Source organism: Chamaea fasciata, unplaced genomic scaffold, assembly GCF_029207755.1.
Source record: "Chamaea fasciata isolate MVZ Bird 193981 ecotype frontalis unplaced genomic scaffold, bChaFas1.0.hap1 SCAF_1, whole genome shotgun sequence".
NCBI lineage: Eukaryota > Metazoa > Chordata > Aves > Passeriformes > Sylviidae > Chamaea > Chamaea fasciata.
In genome coordinates, this window is record NW_027094086.1 from 1,968,024 (window position 1) to 1,984,462 (window position 16,439).

General features: G+C 49.8%; 1 protein-coding gene across 1 annotated transcript; it reads right to left on the bottom strand.

Moving 5' to 3' along the window:
* Nucleotides 1-9,240: 9,240 nt before the first annotated feature.
* Nucleotides 9,241-15,787, bottom strand: LOC136301146 (ly6/PLAUR domain-containing protein 2-like). The gene is made up of 3 exons (XM_066204013.1): nt 15,733-15,787; nt 12,688-12,807; nt 9,241-11,173 (listed from the first exon to the last, which is right to left on the bottom strand). The coding sequence occupies exons 1-3, from the start codon at nt 15,782-15,784 to the stop codon at nt 10,962-10,964; spliced, it is 384 nt and encodes a 127-aa protein (XP_066060110.1). The 5' UTR covers nt 15,785-15,787; the 3' UTR covers nt 9,241-10,961.
* Between the last annotated feature and the right edge of the window lie 652 nt (nt 15,788-16,439).

Below are 16,439 nucleotides of genomic sequence, written 5' to 3' on the forward strand. Positions count from 1 at the left end.
AGAAGTGTTCCAAGAGGCCGAGGCAGTTGTAATTTCCTGCTGGGGTTGCAGAACACTTCAGTGACATCCTGAGGAGGAGGCACGGAGGTTTTCTTTTATGTCCCTGAATAAAAATAAAAAAGCCTTTTGTTGCTGCTGCTCCCCCCGAAATTGTGAAGTCTGAATTTCAACAGTGCTCGAATTTTTCCATCTGGAAGTTAATCCCTCTAATTCCCTGGGACAGGGACACCTTCCACTGTTCCAGATTGCTCCAAGCCCTGTCCAGCCTGGCCTTGGACACTTCCAGGGATGGGCCACCCACACAGGGCAAAATTTCCTTCCTAAAATCCCATCTACCCCTGCCTTCTGGCAGTGGGAAGCCATTCCCTGTGTCCTGTCCCTCCATCCCTTATCCAAAGTCCCTCTCCAGCTCTCCTGAAGCAAATTTGGGCACCAAGAAGGAGCTCTGAGGTCTCCCTGGAGTCTTCTCTTGTTTCCAGGAAACACCCCCAGCTCTCCCAGCCTGTCCATGCAGTGCCACCTTACTTTCCTGGAAAAAAAACCCCACGAAAACCTGGATAGTTGTACCCAGAGTGAGCATGACCAGGAGGCAGAAATGTGCGCTCGTAAAATCCAGGGATTTATTTTCAAAACTGATTTTAAGAACCAATCTGGATGGCTTCCTTCACTCCGAGGAGGATCCCCGTGGTTATATAAAGAGATTATCTTTGACTTCAAGGCTGTGTCAATGTGACTCAGGCCCTCAAGGGCAGGGCTGTGTCACCAGGCCGTGGTTATGGATTTGCAAATCCATAATCCCTACGGCAACCCCACCATCCCCTTTGCAAACAAACTGGGAAGGACTTGGACCCAGCACAGGTATCCAAGGGAGGATAGAAACTCTTGCTGATGTTTGGAAAGATATCCAGCTGGATGTGACAGCAACTGAGGTATAGTGAAAGGTGTTTTGGGGGTAAAGCAGAAATAAGAGGAGCTGCCTCCCAGCATGGATCCAGATCTGGAATCACACATGAGGTTGGAAGGCAGCTCTGGAGTCTGTGGTCCAACCCCCCGGGCTGGTTTGGGGAATGATTCAGCTGCTTTTCCCAACGTGTGGATGGAAGTGCTGTTCCAAAGCCCATTTTTTGGTGGATTACAGAATTTTACAGACTTTCCTTAGACTACACTAAGACGAAGTTGGGGTGGGAACTGAGCCATCCTCCACAGTTCTCCCTTAATAATGGATGAACAATATTTCATGGGATAATAGGATGGTTTGAGTAGGAAAGGGTTCTCAGAATTATCCAGTTCCAAACTCCTGCCATGGGCAGGGACACCTCCCACTATCCCAGGTTGGTCCAAGCCCCATCCAACCTGGCCGTGGACATTCCCAGGGATGGGACAGCCACAGCTTCTCTGGGAAACCTGTGCCAGGGCCTCACCACCCTCACAAGGAAGAATTCCTTCCTAAATTCCAATCTAAATCTACCCTTTTTTTCAAAAAAAAAACGTTTCTCTTTGCTGGGACACGTTCAGAACCTGATTTTTTTTGGAGTAATTAATCATCTAAATCTCTTCTCAAACCACACACTTTTTTTTTATTATATGAACTTTTACAAAGGGCTTTGGTTCAGTGTCACACACAACAGGTTTATGACACTGCTGCCTTGACTCTAAAATGAGAGGAATATTTATCAGCCAGCTTTGATGCTGAAGTTTTTCCTTCCAAATTCAGGCTCTGAGCTCCTCAGAGGAAAAGTTGTTGTAGAGCTTCAAAGCCTTGTTCTAATAATTTGTTGTCTTGGCAATGAATCCTTCCCAGTGCTCCCATTTGGCTGTATCCAAGGAATTCGGAACACTTTCCAGGTGCAAAGTTTTCCTGAGAGGAGGATCTCACAGAAAGCTTGGCTGGAAATGTTGCATTCTCCACCCCCCAAAACCAAGGTCTGGATACCCAGTGCATCCTTGTCCCAGTTATCAACCAGAATTAGAATATGCAGCTATTTATAAGGAAAACCTACATCTGGATCCCAAAAATAGAGCGGGATAAAGCCTCGCAAGGAATTTGAAAAAAATATTGGAAATAACAGTGCTGCATTTCAACAGCTCAGGTCTGTCATGGGGTTGCTTTCCTTAAAAAAGCTGTTTACTCCAGTGGTGACTAATTCCATGCATCTTTCCACACCTGTAGGGTAGTAGGATACAGCCCAGGGACAGAACTTTGAGTTTCCAGGGGAGAAGCAATGCTGTAAAATGAGGAAGAGGAATCGTTCAGCCTCATTTCTCCTCCTGTGATCGGGAAAAAAACCACAATCCCACTCTGGACTGGACCTGCCTGGGCTGCAGAGAGGAACATCCTGCCACCCATCCCCATGGGATACCCATTCCCTTGGGATTGGGGGAACCCAGGACACAGCAGGGACATTTCCTGGGGTTATTTCTACCTCAGCGCTGGGAGGAGGTGACTCTGCCACTCCCTGTCCCCAAAAACAATGCATGAGGATCTTGGAGCCAGTCCAGCTGGAAACATCTGGGGGCTTTTAGTCAGCTCCTACAAACTCCTAACAGCCTCATTAAGCTCAGGTGCACCTAATCCTTAACGAACCAATAATGTTTGTTACATGTTGTTCCGGAGTTTGGATGATTACAGGATTCCATGAAACCCATTAACTCTTCCTTGGCCTCCAGGGCTGGCAGGAGGCTGCCAAAATAAATGAGGTTATTGAGCAATGAGGGAGAAACAAGAACACAGCTCCATCCATCCATCCATCCATCCATCCATCCATCCATCCATCCATCCATCCATCCATCCATCCATCCATCTTCCTGCTGTCCTGGTCTTCCCAAAAAACCCCAGGCACTCCCCAGGGCTCCTAATCCATACACTTCTGGTTCAGAGGTTGGGACATGGATCAGGATGGATTCCATCACTCTGTCTCGGGTTCCTGGGAATTCTCAGCTTGAGCAGAGATTCCCTGAGCAGTTCAGGGTGGGGAACCCAGCTGTCTACCTGTGGGGTGGAGGAAGGTTGAGCTCCAAAGCTTGGAAAAATCCATGGAATCGTGGCAGGTGGAGAAATGACACTGAATAAAAGACCTGGATGAAAGAAAAAAGAGGTGCTGAACACCCCATCTTAGACTAGAAATTAGGAGGGATTTCTTCACAGAGAGGGGGGTCAAACACTGGGATAGGCTTCCCAGAGAGGTGATTGGTGTTCCAAACCTCTCAGTGCTTAAAAAATACCTGGATAATGCCATTTATAACAAGGTTTAACTTTTGATCGGTTCACAGGTGGTCGGGCAGTTGGATTAGATGGTCATTGTAGGTCACTTCCAACTGGAAGAGCTCCTCTCCTCTCCTCTCCTCTCCTCTCCTCTCCTCTCCTCTCCTCTCCTCTCCTCTCCTCTCCTCTCCTCTCCTCTCCTCTCCTCTCCTCTCCTCTCCTCTCCTCTCCTCTCCTCTCCTCTCCTCTCCTCTCCTCTCCTCTCCTCTCCTCTCCTCTCCTCTCCTCTCCTCTCCTCTCCTCTCCTCTCCTCTCCTCTCCTCTCCTCTCCTCTCCTCTCCTCTCCTCTCCTCTCCTCTCCTCTCCTCTCCTCTCCTCTCCTCTCCTCTCCTCTCCTCTCCTCTCCTCTCCTCTCCTCTCCTCTCCTCTCCTCTCCTTTTCCAGATAAAAAGGGAATTCCGTGCAGGAGGATCCATTTTTTTGCTGTGCTGCCATTTCTCACGTGACACAGAATTTCTATAGGTTTTAGATGCACTTGTGCGACCAAATGATTGTCCCCTGAGCACAAAGTGAGTGCTTGTCTCCACACACCTGATGTTTCCTTCCCTTTTCAAAGCAGCCTCCTGGCAGGAACTGCATTTTATTCCAAAAATAGGGGAACACTAGAGGGACTCTTAACTGTGTTTTTCTATGGAGTAAAGATTCATGAATTACCTTTATAAAGGGGTAATATTGTAGCTCAGAGATTGTCTGAATAAAAAATCTCAGCTCCTTTATCCAACCCAGGAGACAGAAAACGACAAATCCTCCAAGGACCATTTTTGTGATGTTCTCCTAACTGGTGACATCTTGCACAGGGCTTGGATTTCTCAAGGTGACAGTCACAAATAATGATAATTATTGGGCTTGGAGTGCTGATCTTCCAAGAGCAGATCAGAACAGGCTGGGGCCCATGGAAATACCACCCAAGAGCAGGGAGAAGAAGAGCAGAAATTTATTCTCCAGGTGGTTTTTGACCATCACAGCTGTGAAAGTCTGAAATGTAAGCCACAAAGGTACACAGATTTCAGTTTTGTTTTTTTTTTTTCTTCAAAGAAGAAATAAAAAATAGAATAGGAATAAGGGTGGGCGTTGACTTTTAGGAGATCCTAGGCATGTGCTCCTTGAGAGTAGTAAAAGCCCCTTGAGACATCAAGACCGGCTCTCTGTGCTTGAAGAGCCCCACCAGGCTGTGACATCTTTGCAGAGGGCTGGAACAGACAAAAATAAGATTTCATAAACCCGTTTTGTGATCCAAGGGGGCACCAGTAGGATAAAACCCCTTCCTAGTTGCATTCCCCAAAGTTCTTAAGCTGCCCATGGATGGTGGACAATGGCATTTTGTTTAAAACCCCTCGTTTTGTGGGGAAAAGTCAGATATTTTGCTGTTCACTCTCCCCTCCTTTCCAGGATGACTTTCCTGCTCTGCTGTGTGCGTCAAAGTCTGTCACCATCCCCCGGGTGTTTGTTTCTTTTTCAGATTTGGGTGGCAATCCCCCAACACAGTGACAGCTGTCTTGATGCTAAAAACACCTCTTCCCCCGTGGCTTCCCTCCCTGGAGATTGGCAGCAGCCAGGAAAGATTGGGAATGACGTCTGGCTTGTTTTGAGCCCGGCTTTGTAAGGACAAGGCTCATCTGATCGTGGCTTTGTGCACGAGCAGGTAACGACACAGAGCTGCTGCTTTGGATTCTCTGCACGGTAGGAGTTTCTGGAGGCCCTGCGGGTTTCAGAAAACAGATTTTTGGGTGGAAAAGGTTCTGTTAAAGTGACTGAAGACACCTTTTTAAGGATTCAGAAGGTCCATGAGGAAGGACGACATCGAAGCACGTTGATAATCAGCTCACAGTGAGCCTGTTCCCAGGAATCCCACTTTGGATCAGATCTTCCTCACAGGGAGCAGTGGCACGTCCCTCTGCAAGCATCTCCCGTCCCTGCTGGCTCCCAGCCACCCTCTGGAGTCCTGCCACTGCCCAGGGCACAGTTTCGACTGGCAGATTTCCACCCGCCCCCGGGATTTTGGGGAGGCAAAGCCTTCAGCCCCAGCCCATGTTTGTGCCTCTTCCAGGGAACTCAAGGAGCAGCCAAGGAATGTGTGGAGCAGCAGGCCTCAGAGAAGGAGCAGGTTGTCCCCCAATCATCCCAAGCTCCTCACTCTGCTCCTCTGGTGATATTTTTGGGGGTCCTGTGCAAGGCCAGGAGCTGGACTGGATGATCCTTGTGGGTCCCTTCCAACTCAGGAAATACCCTGTGGTTCCATGTTTCTAAATCCAAAGGTACTGCAGGAGCAAGTGCACCGACACTGGAGCGCTTTGACTTCACCCAGCCTGCTTTTCCAGGAAATCTCTTACATCTCCTTCCCTGCTTATTGAGTGAAACCCATTTCTTTTGTAAGGATGTGAAGGGATGGATGTCCCAGTCCCAACGAGACAGGAATAACTCTGCTGCTCCTGGATGGGGAGTCCAGGGCAAGGCTGTGCATTAAAACAAGAGTTGAACTGTGTCTCGATACAGGAGTGTGACTGGAGAAACATCACATTGTCCATGGAATGGGCAGGAAAGACCTGAAGACAGAAAACATATTCACCCCTTGTATTACACAGGCCTGGAGTGCCAGGACAAGGGGGAATGGTTTCCCACTGACTGAGGGCAGGGATCAATGGGATACTGGGGAGAAATTCTTGTCTGTGAAGGTGGGGAGGCCCTGGCAGAGGTTTCCCAGAGAAGCTGTGGCTGCCCCATCCCTGGAAGTGTTCCAGGCAAGGTTGGACAGGGCTCGGAGCAACCTGGGATAGTGGAAGGTGTCCCATGGCAAGGGGTTGGAATTTGAGGATTTTTACAGACCCACCCCACCCAAACCATTCCATAATTCCATTAAGGGACCTGCTGGCCAAAGGCAGCCTGTTGGATTTTTGTTCAGATTCTGGAGTAGGTTTCTGGGACTCTGATCCATGGATTTCATGTTTTGGCTTTCAGTTCCCTGCAGCATGATGGATCTCATGGATTTCAGCAATTTGCCCACCCATGAGCTAGTGCGAAACTGTTTCCCCCCAAGGCACAACATCCTCACCCACATTTACTGAGGATATTCACAAACTTAAAGCTCAGTCCTAAAAAATGTGTGGCTGGGCCCACCAACGTGTGACAATTCCCATCTGTCCAACGGGGGCTGAGGGATAAAAGGGATCAGGACCCAGGCCAGGGCACAGAGGGATTAAAACACATCCCATGTGTTTTCCAACCTGATGGGAATGTGCAGAGTGCAGCCCCAGGTCTGTGCTGGAGGTGGAGCCCACCGAGACCATCTGCCCCAGCCTTTTACAGCACTCTGAGCATCTCTCCCGTATCCAAGTGACCCAAAATGACTTTTCTAAATTAAGATCCCAACCACGACGCTGTGCTCCACTTCCTTCCCCCTCAACACATCTGCTGCTGACACTGAAAGGTTCTTTTCACCTCATTTTTAGGCTTTGTTTTCAGGCCTGAGGCTGTGCAGAATAAAGAGGGAAAGAGGCTTCTGTGTTCCTCTGGAATTAGGGATGCGAGAGTCAAGCAGGAGAAAAATGAAGATATCCAAGAGAGGATGTGCTGCCGTGTCAGAGGCAGATGCTCCAAGCCCTCCAAACCCTAATATGGGAAAATAGCTCTATTTTAAGACCGGAAAAAAAGTGCACATGATAGGTTTGAGATGAGAAATAATCTGTGAGTGATATTGAAAATGATATCAGTGCTGCTGTACTTCAGTGCTGCCAGGCTCATTCCATAATTAATAACTCCTTCAGATGGAGTGACTTTCCTTTGAGGGTGCAGAATTAAACATTTAAATCCCTCTCTGTAAATACAAGGCTGTGGCAGAGCTCTCCAGAAGCCTCGCAGCTACACTCTAATGTATATTTATATTCTAGATAAGTATTTTTAGCAAGAACTACAAGTCCTCTCTGTATTTGATGACATCAGAGCTCTGTTTTACATGCAATGTCCCGACTGCAAAAAATATCCCCTTCTTTTTTCCTGCTCTTGGAATACTGCAATAATTTCTGCCCTTGTCTCATCTCTCTTTCACATCTAATGTGTATTCCAAGTGGGGCTTTATTCCTCTCTCTCAGTCTCAAAGATGATAAAATAGATAAGATTTTTAAAAAACGAAGCAGCCAAACATCTCCTGTTGTTTCCCACCTCTGCAATCGGGGCATGCTGGGATAACAACCACCACTCGTGGCCTGACCAGTGTCCTGCTGTGGAAAGCAACTGGAAATGATCCCTGCTGGAAAACCCAGTCCTTTAAATATTAATCCTGCTGTTCCCGTGATGCTTCTCTGGGAATCCTGCTCAGGGCAAACCAGGATTGAACCTGGCTCCTCCTTCAGTTTGAATCCAAGCTCGGTGTTGTGTCTGTCCAGAGGAGGGATTATCTTTTGGGATGCCCACTCCACCTTCTGGAATCGTGGAGCTCACAACTAAAGGCTACTCAAGGCTCATTATATAGCCCTGATTTTTGGCTGGAGGTGGGACTCAACTGGGTATCCCAGATGGAATACCCTCACAGATGAGCCTCTCTTGTTCTTCAGTCTCTAATTTCCGGGTGGTAAAAAGCACTTCGGGTTTGTAACTGGAAGCAGGAGATGCAGGTCAGGAAAAAATTCCTCCCAGTGAGGGTGGTGAGGCCCTGGCACAGCTTGCCCAGAGAAGCTGTGGCTGCCCCATCCCTGGAAGTGTTCCAGGCCAGCTTGGACAGGGCTTGGAACAGCCTGGGATAGTGGAAGTTGTCCCTGCCCATGGCAAGGGGTTGGAATTTGATGATCTTGAAGCTCTCTCCCCACCCAAACCATCCCATGACTCTGTATAACTCTAGTGCTGCCCCACGTTTGCAGAAGGGCTGGAAGGCAGTGGAAAAGGCAAATTTTTTTTTGGCCAGATAAAGAATAAGGCAACGAGGAATGCCCTCAAATTTGGAGAAAAAAACCTCTGGATGTGCTGGGAAGAGCGAGCCCTCAGAGGGACAAGAAAAATCCTTCAGCAGAGCAGCGCCAGCTCTGGATTCCTCTGGCTGTGAAGCCTCACCCGGCAGGGCCAAGAGGTTGCAGGTCTTTTTCTGGCCCTTTGGAGACACATATTCCTCTGTTCTATTTTCTCCAGCCTATATTTAAACTTCTCCCTCCCTGTGTCTGCTCGACCCTGTGACGCAGAAGTCCGGCCAGGCCTTTGAATCTCCTGCATTTCCTGGGGCAGTGGCACTCGCTGGGTTTAACTCCTGAGGAGCAAAGGGAGGGATAAATAACATCAATAACCAAAGAAACAGCAAATTCTATTTTTTTAAAGTGCTCCCGGTGACAACTGCTCAGCCTTGTGGCTGCCACAGTGTGAGCAGGTGGCTTGTAACGCAAAAAAAAAAAGCCATTTTGTGAACCCCTGTGTGAAGGGTTTGTCACCTCTCCTAATCAAGGAACATATTAGAGGTGCTTTGAAGATTAAAAAAATCTGCTTTAGGGTTTGTTTTGGCTCTAGTAGAAACTCGTGGGTTACATTGGCAGGTAAGTCCTGGGTGACAGGAGGCTGGGAGGGGCAGGATGCTCACTCACAGCCAGCTCTGGTGACACAAGGGGACAGTCCCCACATGGAGCATCTCTGCAGCACAGCACAGTCACTCCCAGCCTCCCGTTGGCCTCGATCCTGAGCTCAGCCACTTTCCCTTTAGCTCCAGTTCTCCCAGTGCATATCCCAAAAGAGCCTCCAGTCCCACTGGATTGTATTTTACCCTTCTTCCCTTCCTTTTCCAGCAGGGATAGCCTTAAATCTGTCTCTTCCAAGGAGGATTTTTGCACTCCCTTGCCCATCCCTGTGTGTGGTTTTCCCCCGTCTGGCACAGGGCAGTTTGGGAGCTGAAAACAAGTCAGAGACTCCCTCCCTGCATCCTGTGCTGCCCCACATGCCTTTTCCACAGGAATATCAAGCACGAAAAAAAGATGCTGCAGGCTGAAAACCAGAGAATCCTACTTTATTTACGAAATTCTCACCCAGAAGGGAACCCTCTATCCCCCAGTCCCTCTGTATCCAGACCCTGCCCCATCCACACGTGGAAAGCAGAGGCCAGGACCCTGCAGAAAATGTGGAAAGGCCGCAGGAGACAGAGCTGGAAGCCAGGATGAAAAAGACAGGAATGTGATCTGAGGATGGCAGGGATGGAGCTTTGCTTCTGGCCTGACACATCCGACTGGTTTTGAAGCAGGGAAAAACAGAGCAGACGAGTGGGAAGCTGGGGCTGGTGCTCAGTGTCTGCCAGGGTGGGTGGAATACTGGGATTTGAGTAGCTTCCAATTATTATCCTCTCCGTGGCATTTGCTCCCTGTAGATCTCAGCACTGCCAGGGGGTTTTCAGGGAAGCTGTCAGTGTTTTAGTGGAGCTCTGAGGGCTTCTACCTCCAGGGAAAAAGGGCTCATCATCCTCCTGAGCTCACCTCTGCTGAGGAATGCAAAATTGTCAGAGTTTTCTTCTGTGGTACTGAGACAGACCTTGAGAAACTATTCCCTCTGTGCAGCGAGGAAACAGAGCCCCCTACTTCAGTTTCTTGTGGAAAGAGAGTGGAAAAAGGAAAAAAAAAAATGGAGGAAAAATGGACTTTGCCACAGAGGAGGTTGCAGGGATGCCGTGAACACACAGGGATGGTGCATGGGGTGTATCCATGCTCCACTCTACCCTTGCTTCCCGACCATCTGGCTGATCCCTGGCAATTGGAACAGAGGGAATGGCAAATTTCCTGCATCTCTGTGAGCTGGGCACACCTGGCTCATTCATATCTGCTTCCACTCCAGCTGCTTTTACAGCAGACAGAATCAATCCCACATCTGCTTCAAGCAATCCCACAGCTGGGATCCCAGCACTTTTAACTGATTTTTCCCAGAGCTGAGTGTCTGGGACAACCATTATTTTTCCTATCCTGCAGTTTCTGCTCTGAAGGGAGGGCAGAATGAGAGAAAAATTTGCTTGGAATAGTCTTTAAAACATCTGGAAAGGGAAATCTGGGAGTTCCAAGTGCAACCTGAGCTCAGGCAGAAGCTGAGGGGGCAGGGCATGTTTGTCTGGCCAAACTTGGAAATTTGAGTTGCAGGTCTGACCTACACTGGTCTGTCAGTCCAGGAGGTGTTCTGAGCTTTCCAGAAATCCATCCCATTCCCATGTGGAAGCCAAGCCCTTCTGAACTCATTCCTTAGCTTATCCTTGTAATTAAGCACCAGCTCTCAGCAGTTGCCACCCACACCCTGATGGGCAGGAGGTAACTGGGCCCAGATCCATCCGTTCCTCTCAGTCAGGACATGGCACAGGTTGCCCAAAAAAGCTGAAGCTGTGGTAGCCCCATCCCTGGAAGTGTTCCAGGCCAGGTTGGACGGGGCTTGGAGCAACCTGGGATAATGGAAGGTGTCCCTGCCCATGGCAGGGGGTTGGAACTGGATGATCTTTCAGGTTCCTTCCAACCCAAATCGTTCTCGGTGGGTCCTGAGGGGCAGAAGCAGCTGAAGGTGAGGAACATCTGCTGAAACAGCTGGAATCTGGAGATCTGAGGGGTTTAAGTCCACGTGCCCAAATTCTTGGCTTGAATCCAATGTTGAGGATGGGGTGAAGCCACACGTCAGCAAAGAACATTCCCAAAGCGTCTAAGAGTTCATGAGGCAGCTTGGCAGGGAGAGTGGTGGGCTTTGGGCTGGAGCTGGGACACTTGTGACCTCACAGGGAGCACTGGAGGATGGTGAGAGCCACCATGGCCACCAGAGCCAGCGCTGCAGGGCTGCTCCTCACCCCGGTGCTGCTCTTGGTGTCATCCGTGCACAGGTCGGTGTAGCAGCAGGATTTGGGCTTGGATGCTCCTATCCCGTTGAAGGGCAAGCATTCCTCCTCACAGGCCCTGGTCACGGTGATGTTGCCAAAAAAGGGATAACCTGGGAGAGACGGATTGGAGAGGAGGAGGAGGAGGTGAAAGGGGAAAAAGTCGTGAAGGAAAATGGGGTTGAGAAACGCTGACAGCGGAGGCGTTGGACATCCCTAATCCATGGGTGCCTCTAGTCCAGCCTGTTTTTTGTGGGAACAGGTCTGCCAGTTCTCTCTGCTGACTCTCTCTCACCCTCCCGCTCCTTCCAAAATCATTCCAGCATGGAGAAGGGACACAATTCCCTGTAGATGTTTGCAGTCTATAAATTCAGGGTCCATTGAGATACCGGGGTAGGAAAGGCAATACAGAGGGAACAAGTGCAATGAGTTCTGATACTTCACTGTGAGGCTCCAAATCTGATAGATTTCTCCCCTTCCCTCTTTAAAGTGGGATAATTCCACCTGGGCTTTTATTAAAGGATAATCCAAGATGGGACTGGGATGGGGAGAGGGAAGTGTGGCCAGCAGATTGAGGGAGGTGATTCTCCCTCTCTGTTCCAGTGAGACCCCACCTGAAGAGCTGCCTCCAGCCAAGGGGTCCTGACATGACAAAGACAGGGAATTGCTGGAACAGGTCCAGAGGAGGCCACGGAGATGCTCCAAGGGCTGGAGCCCCTCTGCTCTGGAGCCAGGCTGGGAGAGCTAGAGGTGTTCACCTGGGGAAGGGAAGGCTCCAGGGAGACCTCAGAGCCCCTTCCAGTGCCTGAAGGGGCTCCAGGAGAGCTGGAGAGGGACTTTGGGCAAGGGATGGAGTGACAGGACACAGGGAATGGCTTCCCACTGCCAGAGGGTGGGGTTAGATGGAAAAACTCTTTTTCTGACCCAGAAATGGGGCAACTGAGAGGCGTTTTTAAAAAATATTCTATTTTTAGTCTCATGAGAAGGGTGAGACGGGACAGATGTTACAATTCACGCCGTCAAAATCAGAAGCCAAACTATTCCCTAATTACAATTCATTATAAGCGCTTTTTGTCCTATCAGCTTTTGCCACACATTTTTGCTAAAGCTTCTAAACTAATCATCTATTAAAATACCCCACGTGGGTCTTGCTACAATACACCTTTCATAGTTCTATTTCTCAAAAAAAAAAAAAAAAAATCTGTTCTATTTGCAAGGTCATCATTTGTAAGTTGTTTCCAGTTCAGTTTCTCTCTCAACAATGCCTGTCCTATTCCCTGGCCTAAGTACGCTTTATCTCGAGGTTTGCACACAGGGACAGGAGGCTGTGTGAGCCTTATGTCAGGCTTTAAAAATTCTCTACAAATCCATTTCCCACAGGGCTGGATGGGGAATTGGGAAGAAATTATTTCCTGTGAGGGTGGTGATGCCCTGGAACTGGTTTCCCAGAGAAGCTGTGGCTGCCCCATCCCTGGAAATGTCCAAGGCCAGGTTGGACAGGGTTTTGAGCAACCTGGGATAGTGGAATGTGGAGGTCTGGAGTTTAGTGATCTCCCTCCCAGCCCAACCCATCCTGGAATTGTCAGATTTGTCCCCAGGAACCCTCAGGGGGGGTGGTGGGACTCACCAGTCTCCACGGAGTGCAGCGTCGTGGTGCACACGGTGGCTTTGGGGGGACACACGATGGCTGTCCTGCAGTTGGAAATGTCTGTGGGCTCCTTGCAGGTGTAACATCGTAGGGACTGGGCTGCAGAGGGGACAGAAGGGCTCTGAGGTGACACAGCAGAGGAAGACAGACCCAAACCTGCAGCTTTTTGACCAAAATGCTGCAGTGTCCAAAATTAAGTGTGTCTGGAGGCAATGGCAAAGCATAGATGTGCCAGGGGGGAAAAGATCAAATCCCAGCACTGGAGGACCAGGGTGGTGTTGCAGGAGACTGAGCATGACTTTGGAGGCTCAGCAGCCCGAAAAAGAGGGATTTAGAGGGGCCTGTTCCTTGACGAGCTTTGGTGGGTCTGAGCTTCCTCTGTGAGAATTCAGCCTGGAGGAGAGGAGGCTGAGGGGAGACTTTTCAGGATCTACATCTTCCTCATGAGGGGAAGTGGAGGGGCGGCACTGATCTCTTCTCTCTGGAGTAGTGACAGAATCCAAGGGAATGGCCTGAAACTGTTTCAGGGGAGATTTATGTTGGATATCCGGGAAAAACGTGGTCAGGCACTGGAACAGGCTCCCCAGGGAAAGGTCACAGCATCAAGAGTTCAGGAAGAGTTTGGACAACTCTCTCAGGCACAGGGTAGGATTGTAGGGATGTCCTGTGCAGGGCGAGGAGCTGGACTTTGATAATCCTTGTGGGTCCTTTCGAAATCAGGATATATTCCATGACTGTGAAAACCAGCTCCTGAGAGCAGCATTCCCCAGCTGTGACAGCGGCAGTTCCCCCATCCCTCCCCTCACAGCCACAGCTCCTTCCTGCTGGTTTGAGGGAAATTCTGCGGGAATCAGCAGCTGAGAGCAGGATTTGAATTTCAGAGCTGTATCGGAGATCCTGAGGGCTGAAGTGTGGGCTCTTATCAGGGGCTACTGCTGATTTTTAAAGAGGAGATTTTACAAACCCTTGCTGGCTGCCACCTGAGGGGGGGACATCTCTAAATATGCAAATCTTAGTCACAGCAGCTCTCAAAAGCCTCAGAGTGAGCGCTGTCCCTCCACAGCCAGCAGACACCGGGAGTGTGCATTTTCCAAAGTCCTGCTGCTGTGGCTTGGTGACAAAAACCAGCCTGGTTTGAGATTTTCTCTCCTACCCTCCTTCCACCCGCTGAAAAAAACAACCTGAAAGCGTCCAGTGCCATCTATTGGTAAAAATTCAACACCGACGCTGTTTGTTTGGTTTTCTTTTTGTTCCCGTTCTGCTGTCAGAGGAACCTCTGGGGCTTTGTGATAAGCAGAAATATTTTTGAAGGCATTTGTTTGAACACCTGACTTCAGAAGGAATTTTTAAGGCATCTGCTCCCTCGCAGCAGCTCCTTTGGAAAATTCAGCTGTGGGGTAGAGCCTGCACGGTGCAAAACTTCTCTTTGTCTCTTCGCAGAAGTAAAAAGGAATTTTTTTTTTCTTTTTCATGGGAATATCTCAATGTTCTTGTGGCCATACTCCCTGCAAACAGCGGTGGTGGAGCCATCCCTGTTTATCCCAGCTCAGAACCTCACTAGATCCCTTCCCAATGATCCACGAGAGGTTGTTTCATATTTTAACAGAGGTAACACATCATCAACAATCATCTGGATGTCTCTGGATGTGCAGGATGGATGGAGCAGTTCTGGCTTCAGGCGCTCGAGAAACCACCCTGCAACCCTTGGGGTGAGCTGGTTTCCATTCACAAACCTCAACATTTTCATGGGTGAGGTGGGAAGTGCCTTGGGGGAATTAATCCCAGTTAAAAGCAGGCTTAAGGAAGGAAAACCTCAACCCCCTCATCTTTCACTGACTCTGGGTGGGGCATTTAGAGGACATGGGTTTTATGGGAGGGTGGCACGGAAGAGGAAAGCCCAAATCCTTAAGGACTGGGACAGGAGAGCTGAACGGGACGGCTCTGCGTCCTTATCTGAACCAATAATTCCCTGTTCCTCTCTGACCAACAGGACCTTCTATTCCTTGAGATCAAACCTTAGGGATAGGAGTGGTCACAGACACATCCCTCAGCCACGACAGGGGTGCCTAGACCAGCTTCTTCCTTCTGGATCATCCCCAAAAAAAAAAAAAAAGATGATTTCTGCCTGGTTTCAACTGTAGAGCAAATGGGTTTGATAACCCTGTTTCCAAAAAATTCTCTGAGACCTTGGGTGGTTTCTCAGAAATTCCGTTAAATCCAAGACAGGACTGCGGATGGAGATGTTTGAACCCTGTCCAGGCTGCCTTTCCTTTGAGATCTTCCAGGGTCCCAAGGAAAGAGCCTGAGGATCTTTGGGACCTGTGGGCTGTAGGTTAAACCCCTCTGGGTTGCGGCCACCACTGGAATGCCTGTTCCAGGCAGGGATGTAGCTGTGGTTTGTCACACCAGCACAGAGGAAGGACGCAGCCATGGCCAAACCCTGCTGCCAGCTTGCCCAGCATCCAGACCTATCACAGACCCAGGGGAATTTCCCATTCCCACCTATCTCCTGAAATAAGGGAAAATCCTGGAGTTGGGGGCTATAATAAAAACTTCCCAATATCCTTGGAGTTGTTTCTCATACCTCCACCCTTATCTATACCAGAGCTTCACCTTCTGGCTTTCAGCACTTCAAGCAGCCAGCTGGGAGGTTTTAGGGATGTTGGGAGCTTGGGGTGAACATATCCCACGCCATTCCTGAAGGGACAGGGTGGCAGCTCAGGTAGATGCTGGCACTCCAAGCTCTTGCCCAGGCTGGCCCTGCCCTGTGCCTTGTGGTTGTCCCCTCCATCCCTGGATATGGGTGACAGACATCCAAAGGACGTGCATCGCTCCCAGTCAGGCATCACAGCTCTTCCCACCAGGAATCTCCCCTTTCCCATTTCACCCTCTCCTTTGACCTTCTTCAACACAAAAAGCATCATTTCCCCTACCTGGGGGGTTACCAGGTCTTTCCCCTCCCTCCCGTCCCAGGAATTTTCCAGGTAGGGGGGCCCTAGAGTGTTGGGAATGAGGAGCTCTTACCCAACTCCACGAATGCCAGACCCAGCAGGAATCCCACCAGGAGCTTCTTCATACTGAGAGCAGATCCAGGCAGCCAGGACAGGTCCAGAGAGCTGCTCCCAGGGAGCTTTATATGTTTTCCCACCCTCCAACACCACCTGTTGTTGATCCTGTGGGCGGATTCCCTTGGGGTGATCAGGGGAGAGCCCAGCTCCAGTCTGGATTGGGATTTGCAGAGGAACGAGTTCTCTGACGAGGTGACATCACTGCAACGAGCAGACTCCTGCCATGCCTCGGCTTTTCCCCAGGTTTATGTCCTGGGGCTGGTCCCATGGAAAAGGAAAAACACGGCCGGCACTGCCAGGTGTGGCCCCATGCCAGGGCTTGGATGGGGAATGTGACAAGGTTTGTTTGCTCCTTCCAGTCTGGCTCCACCAGCCCGGAGCTGGCTTGTGTCACACGTGTTGCACTGGCCAACAACTGTCAAGGGGCAAGTGGCAGCAGGCTGGGCTTCCACGTGCTTTGGAGAAATGATTTCATGGGCTGGCACAACTGGGGCTGCCCAAAGATGTCTGTTTTCCCCAAATCCAGTTCAAAATCGAGCCTGGTTTCTGGATCCCTTGGTTATTAACTGAGCTGCTGGGCATGGGAAGCACTTGGGGGCCAGTGCTTCCAAATCTGGAATTGGGATAAATCACAGGGTTTCAGATCCTGGGTCATGCTGGCAA

Excerpts from the sequence above, each read along its gene's own strand:
- LOC136301146 (XM_066204013.1), bottom strand. The coding sequence starts at position 15,784 with ATGAAGAAGCTCCTGGTGGGATTCCTGCTGGGTCTGGCATTCGTGGAG. Across the intron at positions 12,808-15,732 it reads TCTGGCATTCGTGGAGTTGG|CCCAGTCCCTACGATGTTAC; the intron begins GTAAGAGCTCCT and ends TCCCCTCTGCAG. Across the intron at positions 11,174-12,687 it reads GCTGCACTCCGTGGAGACTG|GTTATCCCTTTTTTGGCAAC; the intron begins GTGAGTCCCACC and ends CGTCTCTCCCAG.